General features: G+C 42.3%; 1 protein-coding gene across 1 annotated transcript; it reads left to right on the forward strand.

Moving 5' to 3' along the window:
* The first annotated feature begins 22,458 nt into the window (after positions 1 to 22,458).
* On the forward strand, positions 22,459 to 25,538 carry LOC133888755 (uncharacterized). Its single transcript, XM_062329107.1, has 9 exons — positions 22,459 to 22,593; positions 22,728 to 22,830; positions 23,702 to 23,738; positions 23,972 to 24,041; positions 24,218 to 24,322; positions 24,606 to 24,756; positions 24,853 to 24,935; positions 25,035 to 25,128; positions 25,222 to 25,538. The coding sequence occupies exons 1-9, from the start codon at positions 22,569 to 22,571 to the stop codon at positions 25,307 to 25,309; spliced, it is 756 nt and encodes a 251-aa protein (XP_062185091.1). The 5' UTR covers positions 22,459 to 22,568; the 3' UTR covers positions 25,310 to 25,538.
* Positions 25,539 to 25,723: the final 185 nt, after the last annotated feature.

Here is a 25,723-nt window from a genome sequence, read left to right on the forward strand (position 1 = left end):
GACCAGATGGTGCGGGATATCGAGCGGCATGACGAGTATAATAGTGGTGAGTTTGCTAAATTCCAAGAATTTATGCGAGATTCCAAAGTACCATTTTATCCTAACTGTAAGGAGAAGTACATGCGGCTATTTGGGACCTAAAGCTTCTACAGCTAAAGGCAACCTATGGTTAGACTGACAAGAGTTTTGAAGCATTACTAGATATGCTAAGGGACATGCTACCAGAGGGGAACTTGGTGCCCGAGGGCATCTACGATGCAAAGAAGATAATTTGTCCTTTAGGACTGGAAATAGAAAAAATACATGCAAGTAAGCATGATTGTATTTTGTTTTGTGGAGAGTATGCAGAGTTAGATCAATGTCCCGTTTGTGGAACACATCGATATAAGCATAGAAATGATGATGGTGATGGAGATGGAGGCAAGAAAAGTAAAGAGTCTCCTAGGAAGATTGTGTGGTAGTTTCCTGTAATTCTCTATCTGAAGCATTTATTTGCTAACAAAAAGTATGCACAATTGGTGTGTTGGCATTAGGAGGGTCGTAAGAGCAACATAATGATACGACACCTAGCGGATTCTACTCAGTGACGAACCATTGATTCAACATTTGGTTGTTTCGCTGAAGAATTGAGAAATATTAGATTTTCCATGAGCACAAATGACATGAATTCATTCGGTAACATGAGTACCTCACATAGCACCTGGCCTGTTGTATTGTCGATCTAGAACCTTCCACCCTGGCTTTGTAATAAGCGAAAATACATTATGTTGTCGATCTTAATATTAGGACCGAAATAATATGGCAATGATATCGATGTGTACCTTAGACCTTTAGTCAATAATCTTAAGAAACTCTGGTCCAAAGGCGAGGTTTGGGATCAGTACAAGTAAGAGTACTTTACCTTGAACGCCATGTTGTTCATCGCCATCAATGATCTACTAGCACTTCATAACTTGTCAGGTCAGAGTAAAAGAAAAGCTGAAGCTTACCCCCATTGCTTAGATGATACATGCAGTTTGAGGTTGAACAAGTCAAAGAAAATAGTGTACATGCAACATTGATGTTTCCTTCCCAGGAAGCAGCTGTACCAAACACATGGACAAGCAGTTTGATGACATAAGGGAGAAACATTACGTCCAAGGCATTTCAGTAGGAAACATGTCCACAATCAGGTTAAGAATATCAATATTGTTCTTGGCAAGAAAAAACGATTCTCCAAGGATGATGAACAAAAAATAATGTGGAACAAGAAATCAATATTATTCGAGCTAGAGTATTGGAAAAAATTATTTGTTCACCACTCTATCGACAACATGCATCTAAAGAAGAATATCTGCAAGAGTTTGATCAGCACATTGCTCCAAATGAAAGGAAAAGGAAAGGATCATGAGAACGCACGAGCTGACTTTGAAGACATGGGCTTAAGGGCGAAGCTCTATGCACACAATATGGACAAAGGAAAATACCTACCCCAGCAAAAATCACTCTCTCCAAGAAAGAGAAAAAAAGAATTCCGCGAGTTCTTGCACAATGTGAAAGTTTCCTCCAATTACTAGTCTAACATCACAAGACTTGTTTCGGTGAAAGAGATGAAAATGAATTTCGCCATGATGAAGTCCCATGATTGCCATGTGATGATGATGTCACTGCTTGCGGTAGCTATTAGGAATATCCTCCCAATTAAGGTTCGTGAGGCTATCTTGAGCATGTGCTTCTTCTTCAATGAAATTGAACAAAAGATGCTCGATCCAGACTCGCTGGTGGAGGTAAAAAAGACACTTTGAGACTTTATGTATTCTTTAGGTATATTTCCCATCATCCTTGTGAATGAGATACACTATCTTGACCCTGTGTTCCTGCATCACATGTTTCCATATGAGAGATATATGGGTATTCTTAAGTCATACACAAGGAATAGAGGCTTTCCTAAGGGATACATTGTGCAGGGTTACGTGACAGAGTAGGCATTAGAGTGGTTTGTTGATTACATTGACCTAAATAACCCAATTGGCGTGCCTAAGTCTCGCCATGAGGAGATGCTTGCAAGTGTAAGGGTTCTGGGGAAGATGACAATAACTCTTGATCTGAAGGCATACGATCAAGCTCATTTCCTCGTGCTAAACAACAAATGAGAGAAGTGTGCCCATATGTCGATGAGCACAAGCAGATGCTACTTGAAGAGAATCCAGGGCAGACCATAGCTTGAGTTGTGAGGTAACATATGCAATGGTTCACGACTTGGTTCCAAGATCGAATCAGACAATCGAGTACTCCTACAAGTGCTATGATAAAAAAACTAGCTTCAGACCCTATATACACAATTATGATATATCAAGGATATGATATAAACGGATACACATTTTACATGATTGCCCAAGATGAGAAGAGCATATACCAGAACAATGGTGTTCGTATAGATGCTTATGATAACAACATGCTAAGAGGCACATACTATAGTCAAATAGAGGAAATTTGGGAGCTAAACTACTTGGGATTCAAGGTAGCCCTATTTTGGTACCGTTGGGTACATGGGGGCAAAGGGCATCACTAATGACAAGTATGGATTAACTAGCGTTGATCTCAAATATGCTGGATACAAGTATGAACCCTTCATACTCACTAAAGATGTTCGCCATGTGGTTCTCACTAGGAAAAGACGCATCGTCGGAGTTGCAAATGTCGTTGATAAGGAGGAGTTCAATCAATTCTATGAAATCCCCCTTTTGCTACTACAATCGTGCCACACCTGTCACCGACTGAGAAAACTCTATGCCTGTGCTTCGACAATAACGAAGGGATCCATGTCAAGAAAGCACGAAAATGATGAATTTGAATTTTAGTGTCAAATTTGTATATTAATGTCAAATTTGAATTTATATATATTAAATTTGTAATATTAATGTCAAATTTGAATTTTAAGTTTCAAGTTAATTGAATTTGTAATATTAATGTCAGATTTGTAATATTAAGTGTTTGCTTATATATAACAAGTTATATGGTTTTGAATTTGAATTAAGTGTAAAATTCCACAAAACAATTTATGAATTTGAATCTGGAAGATTTCTGCCAAAGTGATAGGTGACATGTCATAAGTAAATGATGATGGGTGATACTCTTCACCCGTCACCTATTATAAATAAAAGGTGACAAGTGATACTATTCACATGTCACCTTTTATAAGTCATAGATGATGGGTTAAAAGTGAAGGGTGATACTTTTATCATAAGTGAAGGGTGATACTTTTAACCCATCACCTATTACTTATATGTATATATAGGCTCAGTCCCACCCTCCTTTGTGTCATTTTGCCTAAGTTCCAGCCCGCTCGCCTACAGCACCCGCTCGCGCTAGGGTTCACCACCGTGCCTCCTCGACACACTGCCATGCTTCCTCATTGTCCTCGATGTGCCGCCTGGCCTCTTTGTCCTGATGCACCACCCAGCCTTCTCCTTCCCCACCAGCTGCGCGCCCTAGTCTCCTTCAGCCTGGATCCGAGCTCCCCAACGTGCAGTGTGCTTTCTCCTTGTCCCCAACACGCTGTCTGGCCTCCTTGTCCCCGATGTGCCGCCCCGACCTCCTCTTTCCCCACCATCTGCTCACCTTCGTCTCCTCCTCCCCGGATCTGAGCTCCCTGATGCGCAGCCGTGTTTCCTCCTCATCCCCGACGTGCCACCCTATCCTCCTCCTTCCACATGAGGTGCATAGAGTTTCTGAGATAGCAGTAGAGTTGTTGTGCCTAGTATCGATCATCAACTCCTTTTAGCAGGTGACTATGTGAGTACTTTCCTCCTCTGTTATGAGCAGTAAGGTTGTATGTGATGTGATACTCGTTGATGAATAATGATATGAGATTGGGCACATTTTTCTAAGTACAATGGTTTAGGCCTATACTCTGTTATGTCTATGCAGCACTACCCATGATGATTTAAATCTAGAGATTTATTTACATGTTCTAAAACTAGATGAGAACTTAGAAATATGCACAGTCGATGATGTGTTCCATGGAAAAGTTAGGGAGAAGGACGTCTATTATCCCGGGGTCAACTGTTGAAAAGTATATGGGAGCAATTCTTTTCATAATTACAACCTGTTGCTCAATTACTGCTTTAAACATGATGTATGATATTTTTGCTTATGAAATGATGACACTTTCATACCAGATCATGTTTTCTCTATTCTGGATAGCACCAATGCATATTCATATTTGCTTGATGATGAGTTGATACACTGAGATTAGGCATGTTTATGAGTACAATAGTCTAAACATGTGATCTCTCTAGTTGTTTGATAAATCTGGTAGCCCCTGGAGATTTTTAGTTGGTGGTATTCTCTAGTCTGTCCTTGTATGCTGAGATTCATTTTATGTATTGTTAATACATAATTTGAATCATGTTGTTCTCTATGTATCTCTGTCTCGGCGGTAAACTAATAGTTCTGTTTAGAGTTTATGCTCTCTGAACTGGCACATCATTACTGTCCATGATATTGTTTGTTCTTGAGTGCCTTGTCCAGGTTCTAGTAGCTAGTTGAGAACTTTAAAAACTATCCAGTCAATGATGTACTCAATAGAACAATTAGGGGGCATGACCTTGATTGTCCTGGGGTCAATTGTTATTCATTTTCTGAGAGAAATTCTTTTTTACATCTACATGCTATTCAGTACTTTATTCTTACATGATGGATGATGGCTCTTTCTTTTGAACTGTTAGCATATTCTTGCAAGATCATGTTCAACCATTATATGTTGTTCTGCTCTTAAACTAGTAATATTTCATATAGAGGGTAAGGTTAGTTTGGTAATGAAATATGTCTTTAATATAGCATGTCTTTGATATACCATTGTCTGTCTTTGATAAACGTACCATGCACCATAATCTACATGATAGTTCAACTGGTAGATTTAATCACCACGATTATATTACACTTGATCAAAAGAAAATTCTTTGAATCTACACTGTTCTTAACCTTGATTCATTTTCTTTCCTCTAAGAAACCATAGGGCATATGATGACTGTCACCCCTAATAAACCATAAGCACAGAGGATGCTCACACTAGAGTTCTTATATAAATGTGTTTATCGATATAGATTTGGATACATTGCTGTTGTTTGTAGAGAGAAGACGACTGCCAAATCCTAGCTATGCTCCAGGATGCAATCAAGAAATAGGACAATCCTACAGGGTAACCTACACATAAGTGATCTGTAATCTCTTTACCCGTCACTTATGTTAAGTAATAAGTGACGAGAACTTATGTTTTCACATAAGTGACGGGTAAAGAAGTTACTCGTCACTTATATCTTAATATAAATGATGGGTAACCTATTAACCCATCACATATGTTAAGACATAAGTAATGTGTAACTAGGTTACCCGTCACTTATATCTTTCATCCCCAGCACATAGGAGACACACATTAGTGACTTGTCATGGTTACGACCCGTCAACTATGACCTCATTGGTAATAGGTGTAGCAGCATCTAGGCCCCTTGGTAACTGGTAAGTGTTTTAGTGATTAATGACAATCGTATCATTATAACTAACAATTTATTTTGAAAGGAATCAAAAGTTTAATATACAATGATATTTGAGTACTCTTGGTCTCTAAAGTTATAATCTAGTCGATCAAAGGTCATGTGCATCAAGATTAAAGATCTTCTAATTCTAAGTGTCACAAAGGAGATGAAGGACACTTAGAGTAGTATAGGTCTCCTTTCTTAATCTTTTGACCGTACTATAAAGAGAGGCTAAGAGTAGTAGCTTGACCTAGTTGAGTCTAGACGTGGTTTGATGCACACTTGTGAAATTCTAGCACTAGGTAGCTCATAAAAGTCCGTGGTTGAGACGTTGAGAAGATAGAGCTCAAGCAAAGGTTAAATTGGATGAGCTCAAAAAACTTGCCTCACCGGATGATCCAGTGGTTGTGTTTTTGGCCTCATCGTAGCATTATTTGCAGAAGTCAGAAAATCACTTTTATGTTCACCGGATGCTCCGATGATCAAGGCCAGGGTATCACTGGATAATTTTTTAGTTGACACATGTACAAATTTTTAGAAGTGTTACATCGGATGGTCCGGTGCCAGTGTGTTTAATGCATCGGACTAACTTTAGCAGAACAGAAGTTTTCGGGGAAAAATGAACTTGAACTCACTGGATTATCCGGTGATGGGAAGGTGTACTCACCAGACTAATTCTTGCAAAGAAGCTTTTCTGGTGACCAAAGAGATTTGTACTCACTGGATTATACAACGATTAAATGTTGATATCACCAGACTAATTTCTCCAGAGAGGGTTTCTTCTGGAAGAATGAAGTGGACTACTCATCGGATTGTCCAGTGATGGATTTGTATGAGCACCGAAGCTTTTTCAACAGAGAGGCTTGCAAAGTGAATTTTGGCTTTGGTTTAACTGACCGGATGGTCCAGTGTCAGTGTATTGAACACCGTATCTTATCACCGGACTAATTCTCAGCAGTAACGGCTAGTGACAGTTGGCACTTGGGTATAAAAAATTGTACTCGCCGGATTGTCCGGTGTGAGTAAGGATATACTCATCGGACCATCCGGTGATAACAAAAAACGTGGGTGGTTAGGCAATGACTATAATTTGGATCTTTAGCCTATAAATACCTCTCCACTTGATTTCATTTGACACACAAGCAACCCAGAGGAGTTCATACACTGTGTGTGTCATCAAGTAGCAAGAGAGAGCACTTAAGTTGATTTTCAAGTCCCTAATTGAAGATTAAGGATATCATTAGTGCTTGGAGAGTGGCAAGTGTGCATCTAGTTGTAGTCTAGACTTGATCCTGGTCAAGTGAAGCTATTGGCTTGTTACTCTTGGTGGTTGGCAACACCTAGTCGGTCTTTAGTGATTGGAGGTGTTTCGGTGAGCTCTTGGAGTTCTTGTGGGAGCCCCAAGAAGAGATATGTACTTGGTTTGATGCCTGTCAATCTGGAGATGGAGAAGTGGCAATCATGAGAGAGCACTTGAGTCTTGGTGACTCAAGGGGGAGCAATATCCTTGGTGAATGCTCCAACAAGGACTAGGGGGAGTGCCAACTCCTCAATTCCTCGGGAAAAGATCCGGTGTTCTCTTGTCCATCTCTTTACTATTTCACAATTTATTTTGAGTATTTATATTCTTGCTAGCTTTTTTCTTTGTATTTTCTTAGTGTCTTTGCTTGCTTATTTTGTTGTCTTCTCCTAGCATGTTCGTGTAGTCACATTTCTTTTCATCTAGGCTAAGGTTGCTATTTGTTCTAGATTTCGATAGAAGTTTTTAATTGCCCAATTCACCCCTCTCTTAGGCCATTCGATCATTTCAATAGATCCTTATCTATCACTTATGACTAGTCATCAATGGCGTGTTCGAGCCGTTACCCATGACGGTTATTATTCATGGTCTTTTTTCACGTATTGCTTGTCAAAACATGTGATATAGTATTCCAAGGCTAAATTATTTTCTGCAGATCAATTGAGGAATAAGAAAAAATATATATAGGGAGCACTGGGGACCCCAACTCAGGGCATTGTTTGTAGATTACAAAATGAAAAGAATCAACTGTAGGCACAAATCATGTCATAACAATACCGTATCTACATCATTTCAGCAAAAGAAACTCACTTCTAAGGTGTAGATACTTGTCGTTTTCTTCTCTCTGCAACATTTGCTATCAATTGAAAAGAAAAAGAAATACTTGCAGGGATGTTTGAGGTTATCAATGTAATTTTTTAAAAAGATAAGGAAGTTACCAATGTTATTAACAGATTCTGAATCAACTAGTGGATGCATAAAACTCAGGTATTAAACCAGAGAAAACGAGCAGAAGAAAAGAGAAAATTAATAAGGTTTCTGCAAATTATATTTACGGTTCACAGTAGCCTACAAACTGTAAGCTTTTAACTCGTGCAGCCTTTTCAGAACACATATATTTTTTTTTAACAAATACTTTGTGGATGCTTCACATTTCATAGGAGTATCTGCAATTAGAAGAAACCTATGCTAAATAAGGAAAATAAATAAGTATGCATCCTCTCCAAGCCCTATGGCAGAACACAATCATGGCCTATAACTTCTATCAAGGAGCAAAGGTTAGGTAGTTAATATCCTTGTCTTTATGAGAAACTTCACCTAGTGAAATAGGGACAAAAACCAGGCATAACTCACATAATCTAGCTTAGGCTTCCCCCACACTTCCAATCTCAGTGAATAGAAAATTGCAGAGTTGTAGTGTACATGATTCTTCCTGCTTCATGTAGTGGACCAGTCACATTTTAAGATGAAAAAACTAAGTGCAATTCCTTTGCATTATTCCTCGCTATCATATATACGCTTATGGACCCATTTCCCAATAGTACTAGCGCACACGTCGCTCCTGAGGGCGGCTTGGGTAGCCTCCAACCCTAGCGCCACTGTCACTCCCCCACTGCTCCTCCCGCCTCACCGCCGCCCGAGCATGCCCCCAGAAGCCCGCACAACCACAAGGATGGCGGTAGAGGGGCTTTCCTATCTAGGCCGTCGGGCGTCAACGTGGGTGGTGGTAGTGGCGAGACCGTCGGGCGCCGGCGTGGGGTCGATGGGGCGAGTCTGGACCCGGGTGGTTGTCTCAACCGATGCCCTCCATGTGGGTGGCGTTGGAGGCTAGTGCGGTGGCCGTTCACGGTGGTGTTTAGGTCCGCGTACAAAGGGGTGGGTGGTGATGATGATTTGGCGTGGTGGCTAGTGGAGATGGCGTCGTGGGTGGCCTCTGTTGCACCAGGGGAGCTTGGGAGGAGCGGATCCGGATCAGATCAGATCCAACGGGTTCGGGTGTCAGCGGTGTGGATCCGTGGCCGGGGTGTGGTGGCTCCGTTGGTGGCTACTCGGTGCCTGCCCGTGGCTACCTGGGGCACAGCCTCAGTGGCTACTCGGTGTCTTGCCTGGAGTGCCATGGTGGCCTTGATGTGGGGCCATGGCCACGCAAGGGTGATGCTGCGGAAGTAGTCATGTGCGAGCAGTGGCCTTTGCGCAGCAACTGTGAACATCATGAGGATGGTGGCACTCCTGGAGGCCACAGACAGCAGTTGGCGTTTAGTCCCGCACTGCGGCGTCTAACTCAGTGGCAACGGTCGTGGTCATCCAGGTTGGCGTGGGCACCATGGCTGGCAAGCAAGATGGCACGCAGCGTCCTACGTGGTTTGCCCTGCAAGGTAGCAACGTGTTTGGTGCAGGACGATGCAAGGTGATGGCAGCGTGGTGGCGGTGGCGACGGTGGAGTTCGTGGTTGGAGTCTGCCAGGGAGTTGGGTTGCCGTTGCTTGTGATATCCAGGCGGCTGCGCGCGTGGTGTGGCCATGAGTTTTTGGGGGTGGCACAGCGGAAGGCGGATGTGCATGGGTGCAGGGCGGTGCCATGCATCCCCGATGGCGAAGTAAACCGGATCCAAGGTATGGTGTTCGGCGTCGGGTGTGGGGTGGCACCTGGGCGCTGTGTTTGAGGTGATGAGCGTTTTAGACGGTCTTGGAGGTGACCGGATGTGGTGCAGTGCTTTGGTCGGTGGATCTATGCAGTATCGTGGTCCTATGTCCAACCGACCGAGTAGATATGTGCTACAGTTGCTTGTTGCTTGATTGTTGCGTTTGTTGTTTTTCTTTTTCTGATTATAGTTTTTAGGCTATACTCTTGTATTTTTTCCTGTTTTATCAATAAAAATAGGTACTGTCCGGTACCATTCATTTCAATATATATACACACACACGCTTACAGGGCACTAGTAGTTTAGATTTGACTTAGGCCGTTGTTTAATCCGTTTTAAATTTGCATCGTCGAGAAGGGATCGGAGCCTACCTCTGCTGCTCTGCAGCATTTGCAAAAGGCGCACCGCTTTTCTTTCAGGCAAGAACCTCGGAATAGCAGAAGTTTGATGCATGTCGCTGATCGGGAATATTTTGACGATGTAAATGTGACGAGATTTATAACAGAGATGTAAGTAGTACGAAAGAAGAACAAGAAGTTGCTGTCAGTGCGCAATTTTGCGGTTAAGTGTTACTGTCAGTTTATCACTTCCCTGTGCTTGCTTCATGTTGAGCAGTCCAGTTTGCTGTCCTGCAGTATGCATATATTCATAAACAGTGCCACCATGCCTATGATTAGGATATATTCGAAAAATAATACTATATTATTAAAATATAATGTTTGAAGTTAAATACCAATTTTACCAAATAAAACTCCAGTTCTTTTCAGTGCCACTGGACCTGCAATTGTACCAAGTTGGCCTAGATATCTACTTGTTGTCAATGTCGACGATACCTTCAAGATATTTCAGGAATCTTCCTAGCTGAACATTCGCAAAAAAGAAAACGAATCTTCCTATCTTCCTAGTTGCAGGATTTCATTCATAAGTTCAGCGTCCATTTGCGCCTTATGCTCGACTTAATACACCAATCTTTTTATCCATTGGAGGTTTTGATCACAGTATGGCAGGAGGATGAAAAACAAGCCTCCTGCAGGAACATCCCACGGGAAGGGGGGGGGGGGGGGAGGGGGGAGTGCCAAATATCCTGCCTTTTCCTGTCGACAAGAACCTTTCCTCAGCACTGAGACAGTGAGACATTCACCACCTTTATTTTATTTTTTTCACATTGAATAGGAAAATGATCAATACACTATGCTTATTCCGTGTCGTTTCAATTAAGGTTATATACACTATAAAAACTATTTTTTAAGATGGATCATAACCTATTTACACAAGTGTTTAGCCAACCTATGTATGATCGAAGGCATGTGGAAATGGACAATTTTCACAGACGGTTCACTTAAAGAACCGTCTGTGTAAATCAATTATCATAGGCGGTCTCTTTTGCAACCGCATGTAGAAAGGTAGATTTTCACAGGCGGGCGACATAAGAACCCGCCTGTGGTATTTATTTCATTCAAAAAATAATAAAGATCATATATTAAATTTTCTCCAGATTTCAACACATTTTCAAAATAAATTTCAACAACATTTAAATCAACATAAGTCTAATATTTAACACTTATTCACAAGTATAATATTTTTACATCACAAGTCAATTTACATCAAGCCAAATATTCAACACAATTATTCTTTCATCTCCCACTCACAAAGCCTCGGATGGCTAGCCAATTCGCCTCCGAGATCGAAGAATCTGCCACTCTTGTAGATGACTTCGTGCATGATGAACCGGCACATGTCACGTTGGACGTTTTAGATATCTTCGTCTTTGAGAGAGGTGTGGGTAGGTTCGATCATCCGTACCTGAAATGAAAACATAACTTAAAGAGCTAAAACACTACTGATAACGAAAACAGAATCAAATAAGAATGTGCAAGTACAATGATAACTTATGTCCTCAAGGTTCGTTATGTACCTCCCATTTACCCAAAGAATCTAGCAAACATAATATCTACAAAGAACGGTGTTGAAACCTTGCTTGTGGCACTTCATATAAAAACGTAACGTATTCGTTAGTTCAATAAAACTCTTTGTCATAAATAGTGAGATACAAACATTAGATTTGTGTAATTACCGGAAAATATGTACGAACCGCCATCGCATCTGGCTTGGCCGCATTGTGTATCTCACCTTTTGTTACGTATCACTTGTAGGCCTTATTCGAATGCCAATAAGTAATTATCAATTCATAAATGATTTATACGAATTTTATGTATGAGGGTTTTCTTTACCTCTATATAACGTCGATGAGATCTTGGTACGATTTTTAGGGGAGATCGGTTGAGTCAAGGACCACGAATCTACTCAACTTCGGCATCAGCATTATACAAATAAAGTGATCGCTACATGAATCTTTATGTTAGGTTCTTGATCGACCAATTAAATTGAATACTTATGTTAGATTCTGGATGTATCACACTTACTTAAAGTTGTAGGAAACCATGATGTAGTCCTTGTCTGGCATTTCTAGCATAGCCCTTCCTACATAGGTTGACATGTCAAGCCTGCGTGATTTGATCATTTCTCTTATGACCCTTGCTTTCTCCTTGTTACTCTTCCCTTAATCCAGAGATCATCTGTCCTCAACTTCATGACCAAGTTGGGTTGGAAAATTTGTTGCGGATCAATGAATCCGACCGGTACATTCAACTTTTCCGCATCGTTAAATTACGTTCTACAGAACGAGTCACTAGTCATTAGCTTCCATAGCATTTATTGGTACATATATGAACATAGGGGTAGATTGTATGTACTTATAGGCACCACACGCTTATGAGATTGATGTCTAGTTTCTCACGGTGGAACAAAGCTGCATGTCCTTAAAATCCACCGTGAGATAGGAGTCTCCGCTTAGAAAAAATGTTAGTGGGGACTGAAGCAGTGATTATGGAGAACCCCGCACGACATGCCCTCATGTACCATTCGTGGAATCTCCTCATCTCCCATGGATCTTCTTGGAGTTGAAACAATGGCATAAATGGCTTGTCATTCTCATATTTCTCAGGAACATCCAGTATAGGCAAGAAATCCAACTGACGGGTACTTAATGTTTTGCCGATCTCTTTCGTGAGATTGCCCTTCACTGGAGATTCCGGAGCGGATGATGCCTTTGCTTTGGAGGACAGAAGACACCTCTTCACCGGAGATGTTAGAGTCTTTTCGTATGGGGTAATCATGATAGGGACTCTCCGATGCTCAGGTGAAGGACCCGGAGGTGCAGACGCTGGAGTCAGAGATACCAGAGTCACATACGTGGAGGCGGAGGTACCAGAATCACAGACGGTGAAGCACAATGCGAAGATCCCTGAGGCGGAGATAATGGGCGTGAGGGCGAAGGTGCCTGAGGCAGAGATAATGGGTGCGAGGGCGAAGGTGCCTAAGGCGGAGAGGCTTGGCTCTGAGGAGGAGGTGCCTGAGGTGGAGAGGCTTGGCTCTGGGGCGGAGGTGCCTGAGGCAGAGGTGTTGGGTGCGGGGGTGGCCGTGACGCTAGCGATTGTGACTTCTGATGACTGAAGATGATGTCCCGTCTGGGCCATAGAGTGAAGTTGCCAACAGCCTCATTGAGAATCTCGATACACTCAGGTGTGCTGATGTCTAGCTTGTACTTTATGAAAAATGGTTGTACCGAGTCAACTTGTACCTTGGCGTAACCGGCTGGAATGTCTTGATTGCGAAACATATGACATGGAATGGCCTGGCCCGTGGTAGCCTCGATAGTGAAGTCTCCCTTGCTGACCGGAACATGTAGCATGTAAGGGGTAGCCTCTGTGATGTCATCCACATGATATCTCTAGTTATCGACCTGCGTGGATCTGACGCTGCTCCAAAAGCCTGGGCTGGTTGGTTGCTCTATCATTACTAATGCCGTCCTTTCCTTCTCCTTTTCATTCCATATTTTCATGAACTGGACCTTAACCTATTCTTGTATCTCTTTCTTTAGGGTCTTCTTATATCTATTACGGGTCTTATACTGGCCCACGATGTCTGAGAACCCATGCTTCCAGCCCACTTTTGATCTAATGCCTCAAGTGCGACCCGAGTGTTCCTTGTTCCTCAGGGCCTTAGTAAGCAGATCATTCTCCCTGTCGGGCTCTAGAGACCCTTCGTTAGCAACCCCTTGAATGGTCTGGGTCACTTCCATGGTCTCGGAGCTTTTGAAGGCTAAGTCCCCAAACTCGGTTCATTTTGACCGAGTGTAGACCCAGTTCCTGCTTCGCTCGTCACAATTTTCCAAAGGGCTGGGTTTCCCAGCCCAGGCAGCCTCTTCTTTTTATCTCCTCCATTCGGAAATTTTGGGAGCATACCTAGACGAGCCCAGGTGATGGTGGTACTTGTTCTTCTTCGCAAGGTGATTGAACGATTCACCCAGTTTGATGGCCTCAGGTGTGGTCTTCTGCCTAACAAACTCCATCCATTGGTCTGGCGTAATCTTTTCGTATTTATTAAAGGGTACCAAGTTCTTCTTCACGAAGTCCTTATTTAGCTCACTCCTCCAACTCCGGAAGCTCTTTCCCATAGTTTTCAATGCATTTTGTTTGGCGGCTTCCCCTGTTCCCGAAGGGAATCGGCTGGTTCTCTGCAATGTTGTCTACAGGAACTCCTTCGTCTCATCCGGCAGCAACCGCCAATCAGTTATAGTGATTGGAACGTACTCCTTCACAAGAAATCTGCAACTGTTGCGGAATTTGGCGCATGTCTCACGAGGCGCCATAGGCTCCTCTTCAACACCAACTTGCGTTATTGTATAAGTGCCGGACGACAACTTGTTTTTGCTTCGCTCGCCCCATCTTCGTTTCAGCGTACCCCCAGAGGGACCTTAAGTTTCGAGCACAGAGGGAGCAGAAGGTTGTGGCATGGAAGGTTGTGGCGCAGATGATCGACGTGAAGATCTTTGCACACTCGCCATCTAGAGAGCAAAAAGGAGAGTTGACATAAACAAAAATATTCGTCCATTTAATTAAGAAGTATAAAATGCATTGACTTAGCTAAATACCTCTTCGGCGGGATCGTAGTCGTTGTCACTTTCACGACGTCAGCTCTCCCACTCGCTCGGAACAGGGCTCGAGCTGTGATACGAGTCCGAGCTTTCGCTGCTATCGAAGGAGGACGGCTGGTGTGGGCTTGAGCTCCTATCCAACCTCCTACTTGCATCCGCCCCATCTTGTGCCAGGGCGCCCTCTATTGGGAACAGCTTCTGTGCCGAGGAGGCCTCTATTGCAAGCGTCCTCTGTACCGGGGCACCCTCTCTACTGCAAGCGGCTTCTGTACCGAGGAGGCCTCTATTGCGAGCGTCCTCTGTACCGGGCGCCCTCTATTGCGAGCAGGCTTAGGCTCCTATCCGACCTCCTGCTTCCTTCTGGTTTTTTAGGGGTAACTGTCATCTTCTTCCCCATGGTACTTACTCGACCATTAAATTATTGTTACCTAAAAAACTGACAAGTATGCATCACAAGAAGGAATTGAGTTAATACGAAATATGCAGTGTGATCTATAGGAGAAGGATAAAAAAAACGCATGGAGTACTTGGATATATATAGTAGTCAGCTTTTTTCTTTTTGACCGGCAGAACTCCAATAATGATGCTGAACAGGTTATGCAATCAGTGCATTATGCACACTTGCAGGCCACCCACAATAACCACACTGGCATAGAGAGCTATATACTGGGGAATACCCAATGAACTCCAATAATGATGCTACACATATGAAATAAACTTAACCGACGAATTGATGTCTTAATCCTGAAGCACTCAAAAGGAAATGTCATGAAAAGAAGTTTTGTAATGATACATAAACATCACAGTAAAGATAAACTCATGTAATTTTGAAAGGTGATCCACTTGATTGCTTGGATACCATTGATTCTAAGTGTGGTTCTAAAGTATTTTGGAGATTCTCATTGGTATCAGATAATTTATGTTGTAGAATTTTGCTACTCCTGAGGCAAGTGTTGGATTGCACACATATTGTAGCTTTTTCTACATCCATTCTCGACTCCCTGGATATTTAGGTAAGTATCGAATTCACAAGTCCATAGAACATATGTGCATGAGATTACTTGTGGGCATACCGTAATGAAAAAACTGACAACTACAAATCAAATATAGAGCAGGGCAATATGTTGCTATGATGCATCACATGATACGGTATTAGTTATGGTCTGCTCACTGTATTCTTTCTGAACTCTTAGGGGAATACCTGGCTTTAACTGGTGCTAGATTGAATGCAAAGGAAATGATTGTTCTCCACTTGGTATTCAGAACTTAGCATTTCTATTTTTCTCCACTTGGTTGCATGCACAAATAGTTATTATTGTTCTGCCTATAGCTTGAGAATGCTTGTTGATAGTGGTTGCCTGTATCTTGACTAATCAAAGTACTTGTGACGTGTATGGCAGAAATTGGAAGAACTCGAAAAACGTTTACTGAATATGAACACAGGTGATGAGTCTGCAGTCCGAGCTTTCATTGAGGAGTTCTCTAAGGAGGCTCAACTTGATGAAGACAGTATTTTAAACAAGTACAGATGATTATTTTAAGATGGAATTTGTTACATATATATGCCACTTATTCTAGCTGAAAATAAACTGAAAATATCATATCTTCATCTTGATGTCAGCTGTACACTTTTAAACAACAACGAGCTAACTGTTCTAGCGCCCAAAATATATTCATGTCAGTTGTTCAGTTACAGTTTTCAGTGGTTGTGCTACTAATATCAAAACATATGTAGGCCGCTGTTTTTTTTAACAAGGCAATAAACTATTTTGCCACATATCATAAAGCACTGTTTTGTTAATTGCAGGAATCAGAAGCGAGCACTGAAGGAAACAATGAATAGCTCCGGTCCTAAAGGGCATGAGAAGATCATCTCCTACTGCACTTAAGATCACGCTGAGATCGGTACAAACTCTCATAATGGCACGATGGCCGGCATCACACAGAGAAGAAGGAAGGGGCATCACACGGCTCGGCCAAAGCACCGGCTGTGACGGCTTGGCCGGGAGGGGGATGGTGCTACTCACCACGGCTTTGACGGTCGTCGCCGGGGCGGAGGCGGCCGGAGTCAGGGCTTCAGCAGCCGGGGAGGGGGGAGGCGGCCGGAGTCATGGAGAAGGAGGCCAGAGTCGTGGAGGAGCACGGCCGGGGATGAACGCGGGCCAGAGAGGAGGTGGCTGAAGTTGGGAGGAGCGCGGGCCGGGAGGAGGCGGCCGGAGTCGAGGGAGGAGGTGACCAACGTCGGGGAGGAGCGCGGCCAGAGTCAGGGCTTTAGCGGCCTGGGAGGAGCGTGGCTGGAGTCGGGCCTTCGGCGGCCGGGGAGGAGCACGGGCCAGGAAGGAGCACGACCGGAGTCGGGGCTTGGGCTGCCGGAGTCGGGGGCTTCGGCGGCGCGGAGGAGAGGCAGTTAGTGGAGTCTAGGGTTCTGGGGGGGGGGGGGGGCTCGCGCGTGCTATATATAAAAGTTCATTTCCACAGGCAGTTGACGTAACAAACCGCCTGTGAAATGCATTTTTACAGGCGGTTCACTTAACAAACCGCCTGTGAAAATGGATTTCCACAGGCGGTTGACATAACAAACCGCCTATGAAAATGCATTTACTTTGTATTTTTATTTGTATTATTTCCCTGGAAAAATTCTTCTACACAAATTCTATATGCATATATTTAAAACAATATATCATATTATTGTATTACATATTTTTGTTACATGGCAATGCATGTACAATCGTTTTAAATATGTTTTTGACAAGTCTATTAGGCATTATCATTTTTTGTCACTTTTGGGAATCAATAAGCGCATTGGAAATTAAGTTACATAATATGAAATGTCACATTGAAAATTAATTTACATAACATGAATGTCACATTGAAAACTAAGTTACATAACATGACACTATTTACCTTAACAGTTTTTCTTACACCATCAAGACGCATGTAGGGCATCACAAATCTATCGAGGGTTGCTTCTACAAGTTTGATCTTTTCTGGATCTCCGAAAGGTGGCACATCATCGAACGGATTGTATTCTTCCTCATCCTCCACATTCTCAACTCCGAAAATTCTTTGTTTTCCGGCAACTACTACGTGCTTCTTTGTGGCCTACAATACTGAGGTCGATAGTTGTGAACCCGTAGTTGTCCACCACCACACCATTTGAGTGTTTAACCCATTTGCACCGAAAGATAGGGATCTACAGATTCACTCCATAGTTGGCAAGTACTAAAAGAAAGGAGTGCTTTCCTCTATTTGGGAATAGAGTTCCCAGATTTCATCTATGAATCCATAGTAGGTGATCTTTTCCTCCCCTGCTGTGTCATAGGCTTGTATCTGAATGCCGTTGCTTTGAGACATGCTCTTCTTGTCCTTTGCTTTGGTATAAAATATGTATCCATTAATGTCATACGCTTGCCATGACGTAACTAAACTTGATGGATCACAAGCCAATATTTTTACATTTTTTTATCTATGGATTCATCATCTGCAAGGATTTGGTTCTTGAACCATGTGGTGAAGCGACGCTTTTGCTCTTTCAAAATCCAATCATGTGAGCAGTCTTGATTTCCTGTGTGAAGCTCATCCAGGTGTTGCTCAATGTACGACACCACTATCTGGAGCTGCTGCATGATGGTGAAATGTGCTTCTTCCACTGCTTTGTAATCATGATCGATGAATCTTTTCTTTCCTTTGGTCCCTCTCCCAGACAACCTCCCCTTATGTCGAGATACAGGTACACTAATCGGTTTAGCATCTTTTATGTAATGGATGCAACACTCAACGAACGACTTCCTCAGTACTGTAGCCCTCGATCATGGAACCCTCTGGGTGAGTACGATTCCGTACATAGCCCTTGAGAATGCCCATGTACCGCTCAAACGAATACATCTGATGTAAGAATACAAGATCTAGTGCAATTATCTCATTCACACCGAGAGGTGTACCATGATATCGAAAAAGGATGGATGGAGGCACATATCAAGTTGGCACAAAGTCTCTACCAAGTAACTATGTAGAGCACCCAGTTTTTCAACATCGATCACCTTCTGAGCAATTGCATTGAAGAAGTGACACAACCGTGTGATGATCACCTTTATGTATCCTGGCTTGATACCCCTGATTGCAATAGAGAGCATCTGTGTCATCATCACATGACAATCATGAGACCTCATGCCGATTAGCTTCAAATCTTTCATCAAGACTAGTTTCTTGATGTTGGATGAGTAACCAGTCGTGACTCTCACCCCACGTAAGCACTTGCACAGTGCTTTTTTCTCCTCAGGTGTCAGAGAGTAGCTAGCCGGGGGAAGATAATGTTTCCCATTTGGTCTATCTTCAGGGTGTAGCTCTGGCCTAATTCCAAAATACACCAAGTACTTATGTGACTTGATTCCATCCTTTGTCTTGCCTGGTATGTCCAATAAGAGGCCAAGGATGCTATCACACACATTCTTCTCAATGTGCATGACATCGATGTTGTGGTGAACGTCCAAGTTCTTCCAGTAGGGCAAATATTTAAACAAAATCGGCATCTTCTTCCACAACATGCCGGTTGGCATTTCACTTTTCTGCCTTTTTTTACCCTTCGGTGGCTTCCCAAAAACAACCTTGATGCTCCTGACCATTTCAAACACTAGTGTCCCACTGCGAGGTTTTGGGCCAATATCTTGCTCAATCGTATTGTCAAAATGTTTCTTCATCTTGCGATATTTGTGAGTTTTCAGTGAGTACTGTTGGTGTCACGTGTACACTACCTTTTGTGAGTACGAAAGGTACACAGACACGGTTTCATCTAAGCATACTACACATCCTTGCTTCTCTTTAACCTGTCTCGATAGGGAAAATAGGGCGGGATAATTACTGATGGTAATGAAAATCATGGCTTTCAGCGTGAAGTACTGTCATCGGAACTCATCACACACCCGGGCCCCATCGTTCCACAGTTTCACCATATCTTCCATCAATAGTTCCAGAAACACATCTATATCGTTGCTAGGTTGTTTCGGTCCTTGGATAAGAATGAACATTATAAGGTACTTACGCTTTATGCATACCCATGGAGGAAGGTTGTAGATGGCCAGGACCACTGGTCAAGTGCTATGTGAGGTGCTCATGTCACCGAAAGGATTCATTCTATTGGTACTCAATGCGAATGTTACATTCCTTGGTTCTTCAACAAAATCTGGATACATAGCATCGAACTTTCTCCATTGGCTAGCATTAGCGGGGTGTCGAAGCTTAGTTCCATCCTTCTTGCGCTTATTGAAATGCCAACGCATCAGTTCAGAGTCCCTAGGGTTTGAGTACAAACACTACATGCGGGAGATCACTGGTAAGTACCACATCACCATGGCAAGACTTTTTCTCTTCTTCTCCACGTCGAAAGAAGTGTCTTCTTCGTCATGACCAATAGTACTCTTCTTCTTCTTCTTTGCGTTGGCCAAAGCATCTACATCTTCACAATCATCATTCCTCTTATACTGACTCGCGTTGCACACTAGGTATCTATCCAAGGCTTCGTACTCTTTATGGTACATGATACAGTGATTTGGACACGTGTGTATTTTTTGCACATCCAATGACAACAGACATATAAGCTTCTTCGCTTGATAAGTGGTGATGGAAAACAAGTTAGGCTTTGGAAGCATGTTTTCTAGGAGACTCAACAAATCCGAGAAACTCTTGTCGGACCATCCATTGCAAGCCTTCAACCTTAGAAGTTCAAGCATCGAATGCAACACCGTAAACTCCTTATCACAACCCTTCGATTCCTCATACAAAAGTTCCTTTGATGCCTTCTGTAACGCCTTGAAATTATCTAAACCTCTCGTGTCCCTTAAAACATGCAGTTCTGCATGGCGCAACATTTCCTCCAGATTGAAATCAACATCATCGTCCACCATAAAATTAGTGTCACCTTCGACTCCATCATCATTACCATCCACTTGATCAGCAGTGATGTCGTCATTTGGTTCGCTTGTACGTTGTTCGCCGTGATTGTACCAATATGTGTAATCTTTGACAAAATCTTGTGATTTGATTATGCTTGATTTTACCAATAATTTCTGGTTTTTGCAGTCAGAACTTGGACAATATATTTTTTTTGTCTTCTTAGTCAAAGCGTCCTTCTCGGTGGCTTCAATAAAAGCAAAAAATCCTTTGATGTATATTTCTCCATGTCTTGACGCATCGTACATCCATGCTCTATCCTTCTTTAACTTCAACCATAGAATTAGATACATAAATAAATAATAAAATCAATTTTAAAAAAGAATTTTTAAAAAAATATAGAAAAAATTTGGTATCTTATGATTATAATATGTATATGCAATTGAATCAACATTGGCGCAAATTTATGGCTCAAAACAATGTGGATTCACCACTCTCTCTCCCTCTATATCTAGTAGATCTAGATAAAAAAATCCCCATTCATGATAAAGCCTCTTAGAGACTTAAAAAACATCAAATTGAAGCTATATTTTTTTAAATATAATTCTAAAATCATGTGAATCTACACAATTGAATCAACATTTCCACAAATTTTAGCTAATTTAAGGATCTAAATGGCTAGAACCATAAGCACTCTAGAACATTTTCAAACCCTAAATAAGCTATAAATCTAAATCTATACTTCAAAAAGATGTTACCTAGGGATGAGATACTCTTACCTTAGATGTCTCCTCCAAGGAATTCAAAGATAAAACATTCCCCCTTTGTTTTCAAATTTTGCGTCCACCACTTGAGCTTGCGTCCGCCACTTGAGCTGTATTGTTTGAAGAACAGTGAGCTCGGTCTGAATCGAGCTCCCCTCGGCAGGTGCTATTAATGAAAAATATTATTACAAACGGTTAACATAAGAAACCTCCAGTGGAAATGGACTCCATTTTCACAAGCGGTTTACATAATGGACCGCCTGTGAAAACTAAGCATTCCACATGCGGTTCCTTATGTGAACCGCCTGTGATAATGGAGTTCATTTCCATAAGCGGTTTCTTATGTTAACCGTCTGTAGAAACGAGGTATTCTACATGCGGTTTCTTATGTGAACCGTCTGTGATAATAGAGCTATTTACATAGGTGGTTCACATAAGAAATCGCATGTGAAAATTAGTTTTCACAAGCAGTCCACAACCGCACGGGGCCCTAGCTTACTACTTAGGCGGTTTGTCATATGAACCGTCTGTAAAAATGAACAGCATGTCTCGAAAAATAACTTTTGTAGTAGTGATAGTATTATTTAGGATGTGCCGGATTAGTGGGCATTAGTTCCTTATCAAGATCAGAGGGAGGAAGAAGAAATTGGGTGGTTAGCTAGGAACCGCTGAAAGGGGTTCCTAAAAAAAAGTGATATTTATATATTTTCTTTCAAAAAGAAAGTAATATTTCTATATTTTTGGTTCTCTCTCCACTGCCAAAGGGAAGGGTGCATCTATTCTCCTCTCCTGTGCCCCCTGCCCAATCCAAATGCATGCATGCCTCCTCCTCCTCCTTAATCCTGTATGAACGAAATGGCTTAGCAAGCTAGCTAGGTATATTATCCCTAGCTAGTTACATGGATAGGCCCTGCTGTGAGCCTGTGATGCTGTTAACTGTGCCCACCCTGCTCCCTACCTTACCATTAGCTTTGCTGCAGAAATATTATCCCTCTCTCCCACACTGTCACACACACAATGACACAAGCAATGATTCTTGTCTCCTCCCCTCTCGAGGAAAAGGGCCCAATCTTTTTATCATCCTCTATCTCCTCTCCCAATTGCCTTAGCTCGGCTTAGGTTGCCTTAGCTGTAGCTATGTGCAGCTAGCAATCTTGAATTTCCCTTACCACGCTACTACCCGGATTCTCTTCTCACGACGGCCTGCGGCGACGCATGGCGGCCAGCTGTTACCGGGTGCGGATTCAGCAGCCTGAGGCTGGCTGGCTGTTCATATTATTCCCTTACCCCCTAGGCCGAGCTCACACTATAAGTAGAGGTCAATTGGACGGTACCTGTGCACTTCGTACTTGCAACAGCAACGAGCAACGAGCAACAAGCCAAGCTTTCACTTGAGCGTGAAGATATATACGATCGATCACCGGTTCTTGCTTGCACAAGCAACAGCAGCGGTTTTTGCAGACACCATGAGCTACGGGAGCGGCTCTTCTGGTGCGCATGTCATTCCTTCCTTCCTTCCTCCTCTTTCTTTTACATCCATGGCTGATAGATAGATAGACGCATGGAGGTGGCGCCGTTCGCTGAGATCTATCAGTGCTTGATTGGCTGGCCATGGCAAAATGCAGGCGGGCGCCGAGTTGAGTACGGCAGGACCTACGTGGTGAGGCCCAAGGGGAGGCACCAGGCCACCATTGTGTGGCTCCATGGCCTTGGCGACAATGGTGCAAGGTACTCAGTCATGCATGCTGCTCACTGCTATCCATCTTACTACCAGTAGTAGTGGTATTTTCATAGGTGCACAAACTCTCCGTGCTAGTCTGAATGCACTAGGATAGGCAGTCCACATGTTGATGGATGCGCTTTATTCCCCTGCTAGAAATGGTTGATAGGGCCTCACGATTTATGTCCATGCATGCATATATTCCTAGGATTGCTTTGCTTTGCTCCAAAGTTGATGATCTCCTTGTCCGTCCCTGCCTCTTGCTCGCTACCTAACAAACAACCATGGAAGCTTTCCTGTACCGCACTTTTCGAAAAAGAAAATTGTTCATATCCTAGAGGAGCCTCGAAGTTTTCCCTTACCACTTAATGTTCATGATCGATCGAGTAATCGATTTAGGGTTTGTGTGTTTTTTTCTCGGAAGAGCGTGTAAACTCATGCGCTCAATGATTGTAAAATTGCTTTTTTCTTTTCTTTTTGGAGGGCTGATACACAGATTAAATATTGCAGAGCTGTGGTTTAGCTCATGCAAGGTTCTGTCTGCCAACAAGAATTCATGGCGCGCCTCAGTTTTGCGATATAAATTACAGAAAATTTTCTGGTATTGTCCTACTCTCTGAGTTTTGGGAGCAAAGCAAAGAATATGCCTGGCATGAATTTGCTTTATTTCCCTCAATATGCATGTGTGAAAACTGTCAAAGTGTCAGCTTCAAATGTTCTTTCCCCACTTGTGTGCCTTTCCAATCAGCATGTGATGTTCAAAGTTGTCGTTGCAGAGAAGCTCTAACTGAAACATCTTCACCACTTACTTGCTGCAGTTCTTGAAACACTGACCTAATTTATTTTTCTGTTCCTTTTCATTTTTGTTTCCTTCTGCAGCTGGTCCCAGCTCCTGGATTCTCTTCCACTGCCTAATGTAAGAAACCATGCTACACTTTCACTTTTGCAGTTGAAATATTCATAGTTTCATGCAGCCATCTACCCTATTCCCGTATGTACTATATAGCTTCTTTTTATCTGCACTATGTACATATATAGCTGATTGTTATCTTCAGATTTATAAAACTTATCTGACTTTAAGGTTAGCCATAGCATTGCCCCAGCATTTCTAAGTTCACTGACTCTGAAACTCATCTCATCCTTGTGCAGATAAAATGGATCTGCCCTACTGCACCAACACGGCCTGTCGCGGCTTTCGGTGGATTCCCTTGCACTGCATGTGGGTTTCTGAACTATGTAAATGACTTGGCTGCAAAGCCTGTACGTTTTTTTGCTAAGCTTCTAGGCTGTTTCTATGCTGCAACTTGGCTACAGATTCTGAGATAAACGATGTTGTCATCCTCTTTTTATTTCAGCAAGAACTGATTCTCTATATCTTTTATGAAACTAAAACAGGGTTTGATGTGGAGGAAACTTCGTTGGATGGCCGTGATGATATTGAAGGGCTCGATGCTTCAGCTACCCATGTCGCAAACCTACTGTCCTCCGAGCCATCTGATGGTACTAATTTCAGAATTAAAAAATAGCAGCAAAACAAAAGGACATAATGTAAATAGTAAAGGACATCGTGTAAATAGTAAAGCACCGATAGTGACTAATTTGGACAGCGTAGGTCAGCTCCTTGACTTCTATTTTTTTCTTTATATTCTGTGCAATTTATTCTTAGTTGAGCATATACAGCTTTTGCCGAATATAGAATTAACATTTTCTGATCAAGATGTCATAATAATATAACAATGCTCCCTATTTCATCTCTCTAATGTTGATAAACTTGCAATGTCAGTGAGGCTTGGGATCGGAGGTTTTAGCATGGGCGCTGCCACTGCCCTCCACTCAGCCGCATGCTATGCACATGGGAGATTCTCAAATGGCATTGCTTATCCGATCACCCTCAGCACTGTCATCGGTTTAAGTGGATGGCTCCCTTGCTCAAGGTCTGACTTTGATCTTCTATTTTTTTATAAAAAATATTGTTTAAATACTTATTCTTTGATGTCCTGAATTATGATGTTTTTTATCTTCTTTTTCAGGACACTGAGGAGCAAGATTGAGAGCTCACAGACTGCTCTGAGAAAAGCTTCTGCCTTGCCAATCCTGCTCAGCCATGGAAGAGGTTAACATTGCTATCGTTTCACAGTAGATGTGTTACATTTTTTAATCTACTGCAAATTGTGAAGTGCTAACAATGGTTTATTTCTTTGTGTTCTTGCAGCTGACGAGGTTGTCACCTACAGAAACGGTGAGAGGTCAGCTGAGATTCTGCGATTCTCAGGGTTCCACTCCCTGAACTTCAAACCCTACAATGGGTATATATAGATATTCTTCAATTTCTTCATTGAACAATTAATTTATCATTCATTTTCTGAGATTAAGAACTCATAAAGATGTTATTTGTGCAGACTGGGTCACTATACTATCCCTGAAGAGATGGACGACGTCAGCAAGTGGCTCAGCTCAAGGCTGGGGCTTGACCGATCCCACGGCTAATCCGAAAATATGCGTGCAAGAAGAGGTATTGACAGTATACAGGAGAAGGTTGATAGGCTATGTGAACTGTGGCCGTCATGGCTTGGTAGCTTGTAACCCATGTGCTTTCCTCACATCTGCATATCATGTTAGTTTTCTGGTAATGTACCTTGTTAACACTAAAGAGGATCCCTGTAATGTAGTATTGTATTGCTTGTTTGATTACATTAGTAATAATTCTGCTGAGTCTCATCAATCTTGCAGTAATGCTCCAGATCAGTTTACTGTACTTTATTCAGTTACACGTGAGTTTGCAACGTAACAGATTTCCATAATCATCAAAAGGCAAGATCAGAGATTCAGAAATAATCCATATAACACAATCATACCTCCAAGGTTCAAGTATTACACTGAGAAAAGATCATAACTAGGCAA

This window comes from Phragmites australis, chromosome 1 (assembly GCF_958298935.1).
Source record: "Phragmites australis chromosome 1, lpPhrAust1.1, whole genome shotgun sequence".
NCBI lineage: Eukaryota > Viridiplantae > Streptophyta > Magnoliopsida > Poales > Poaceae > Phragmites > Phragmites australis.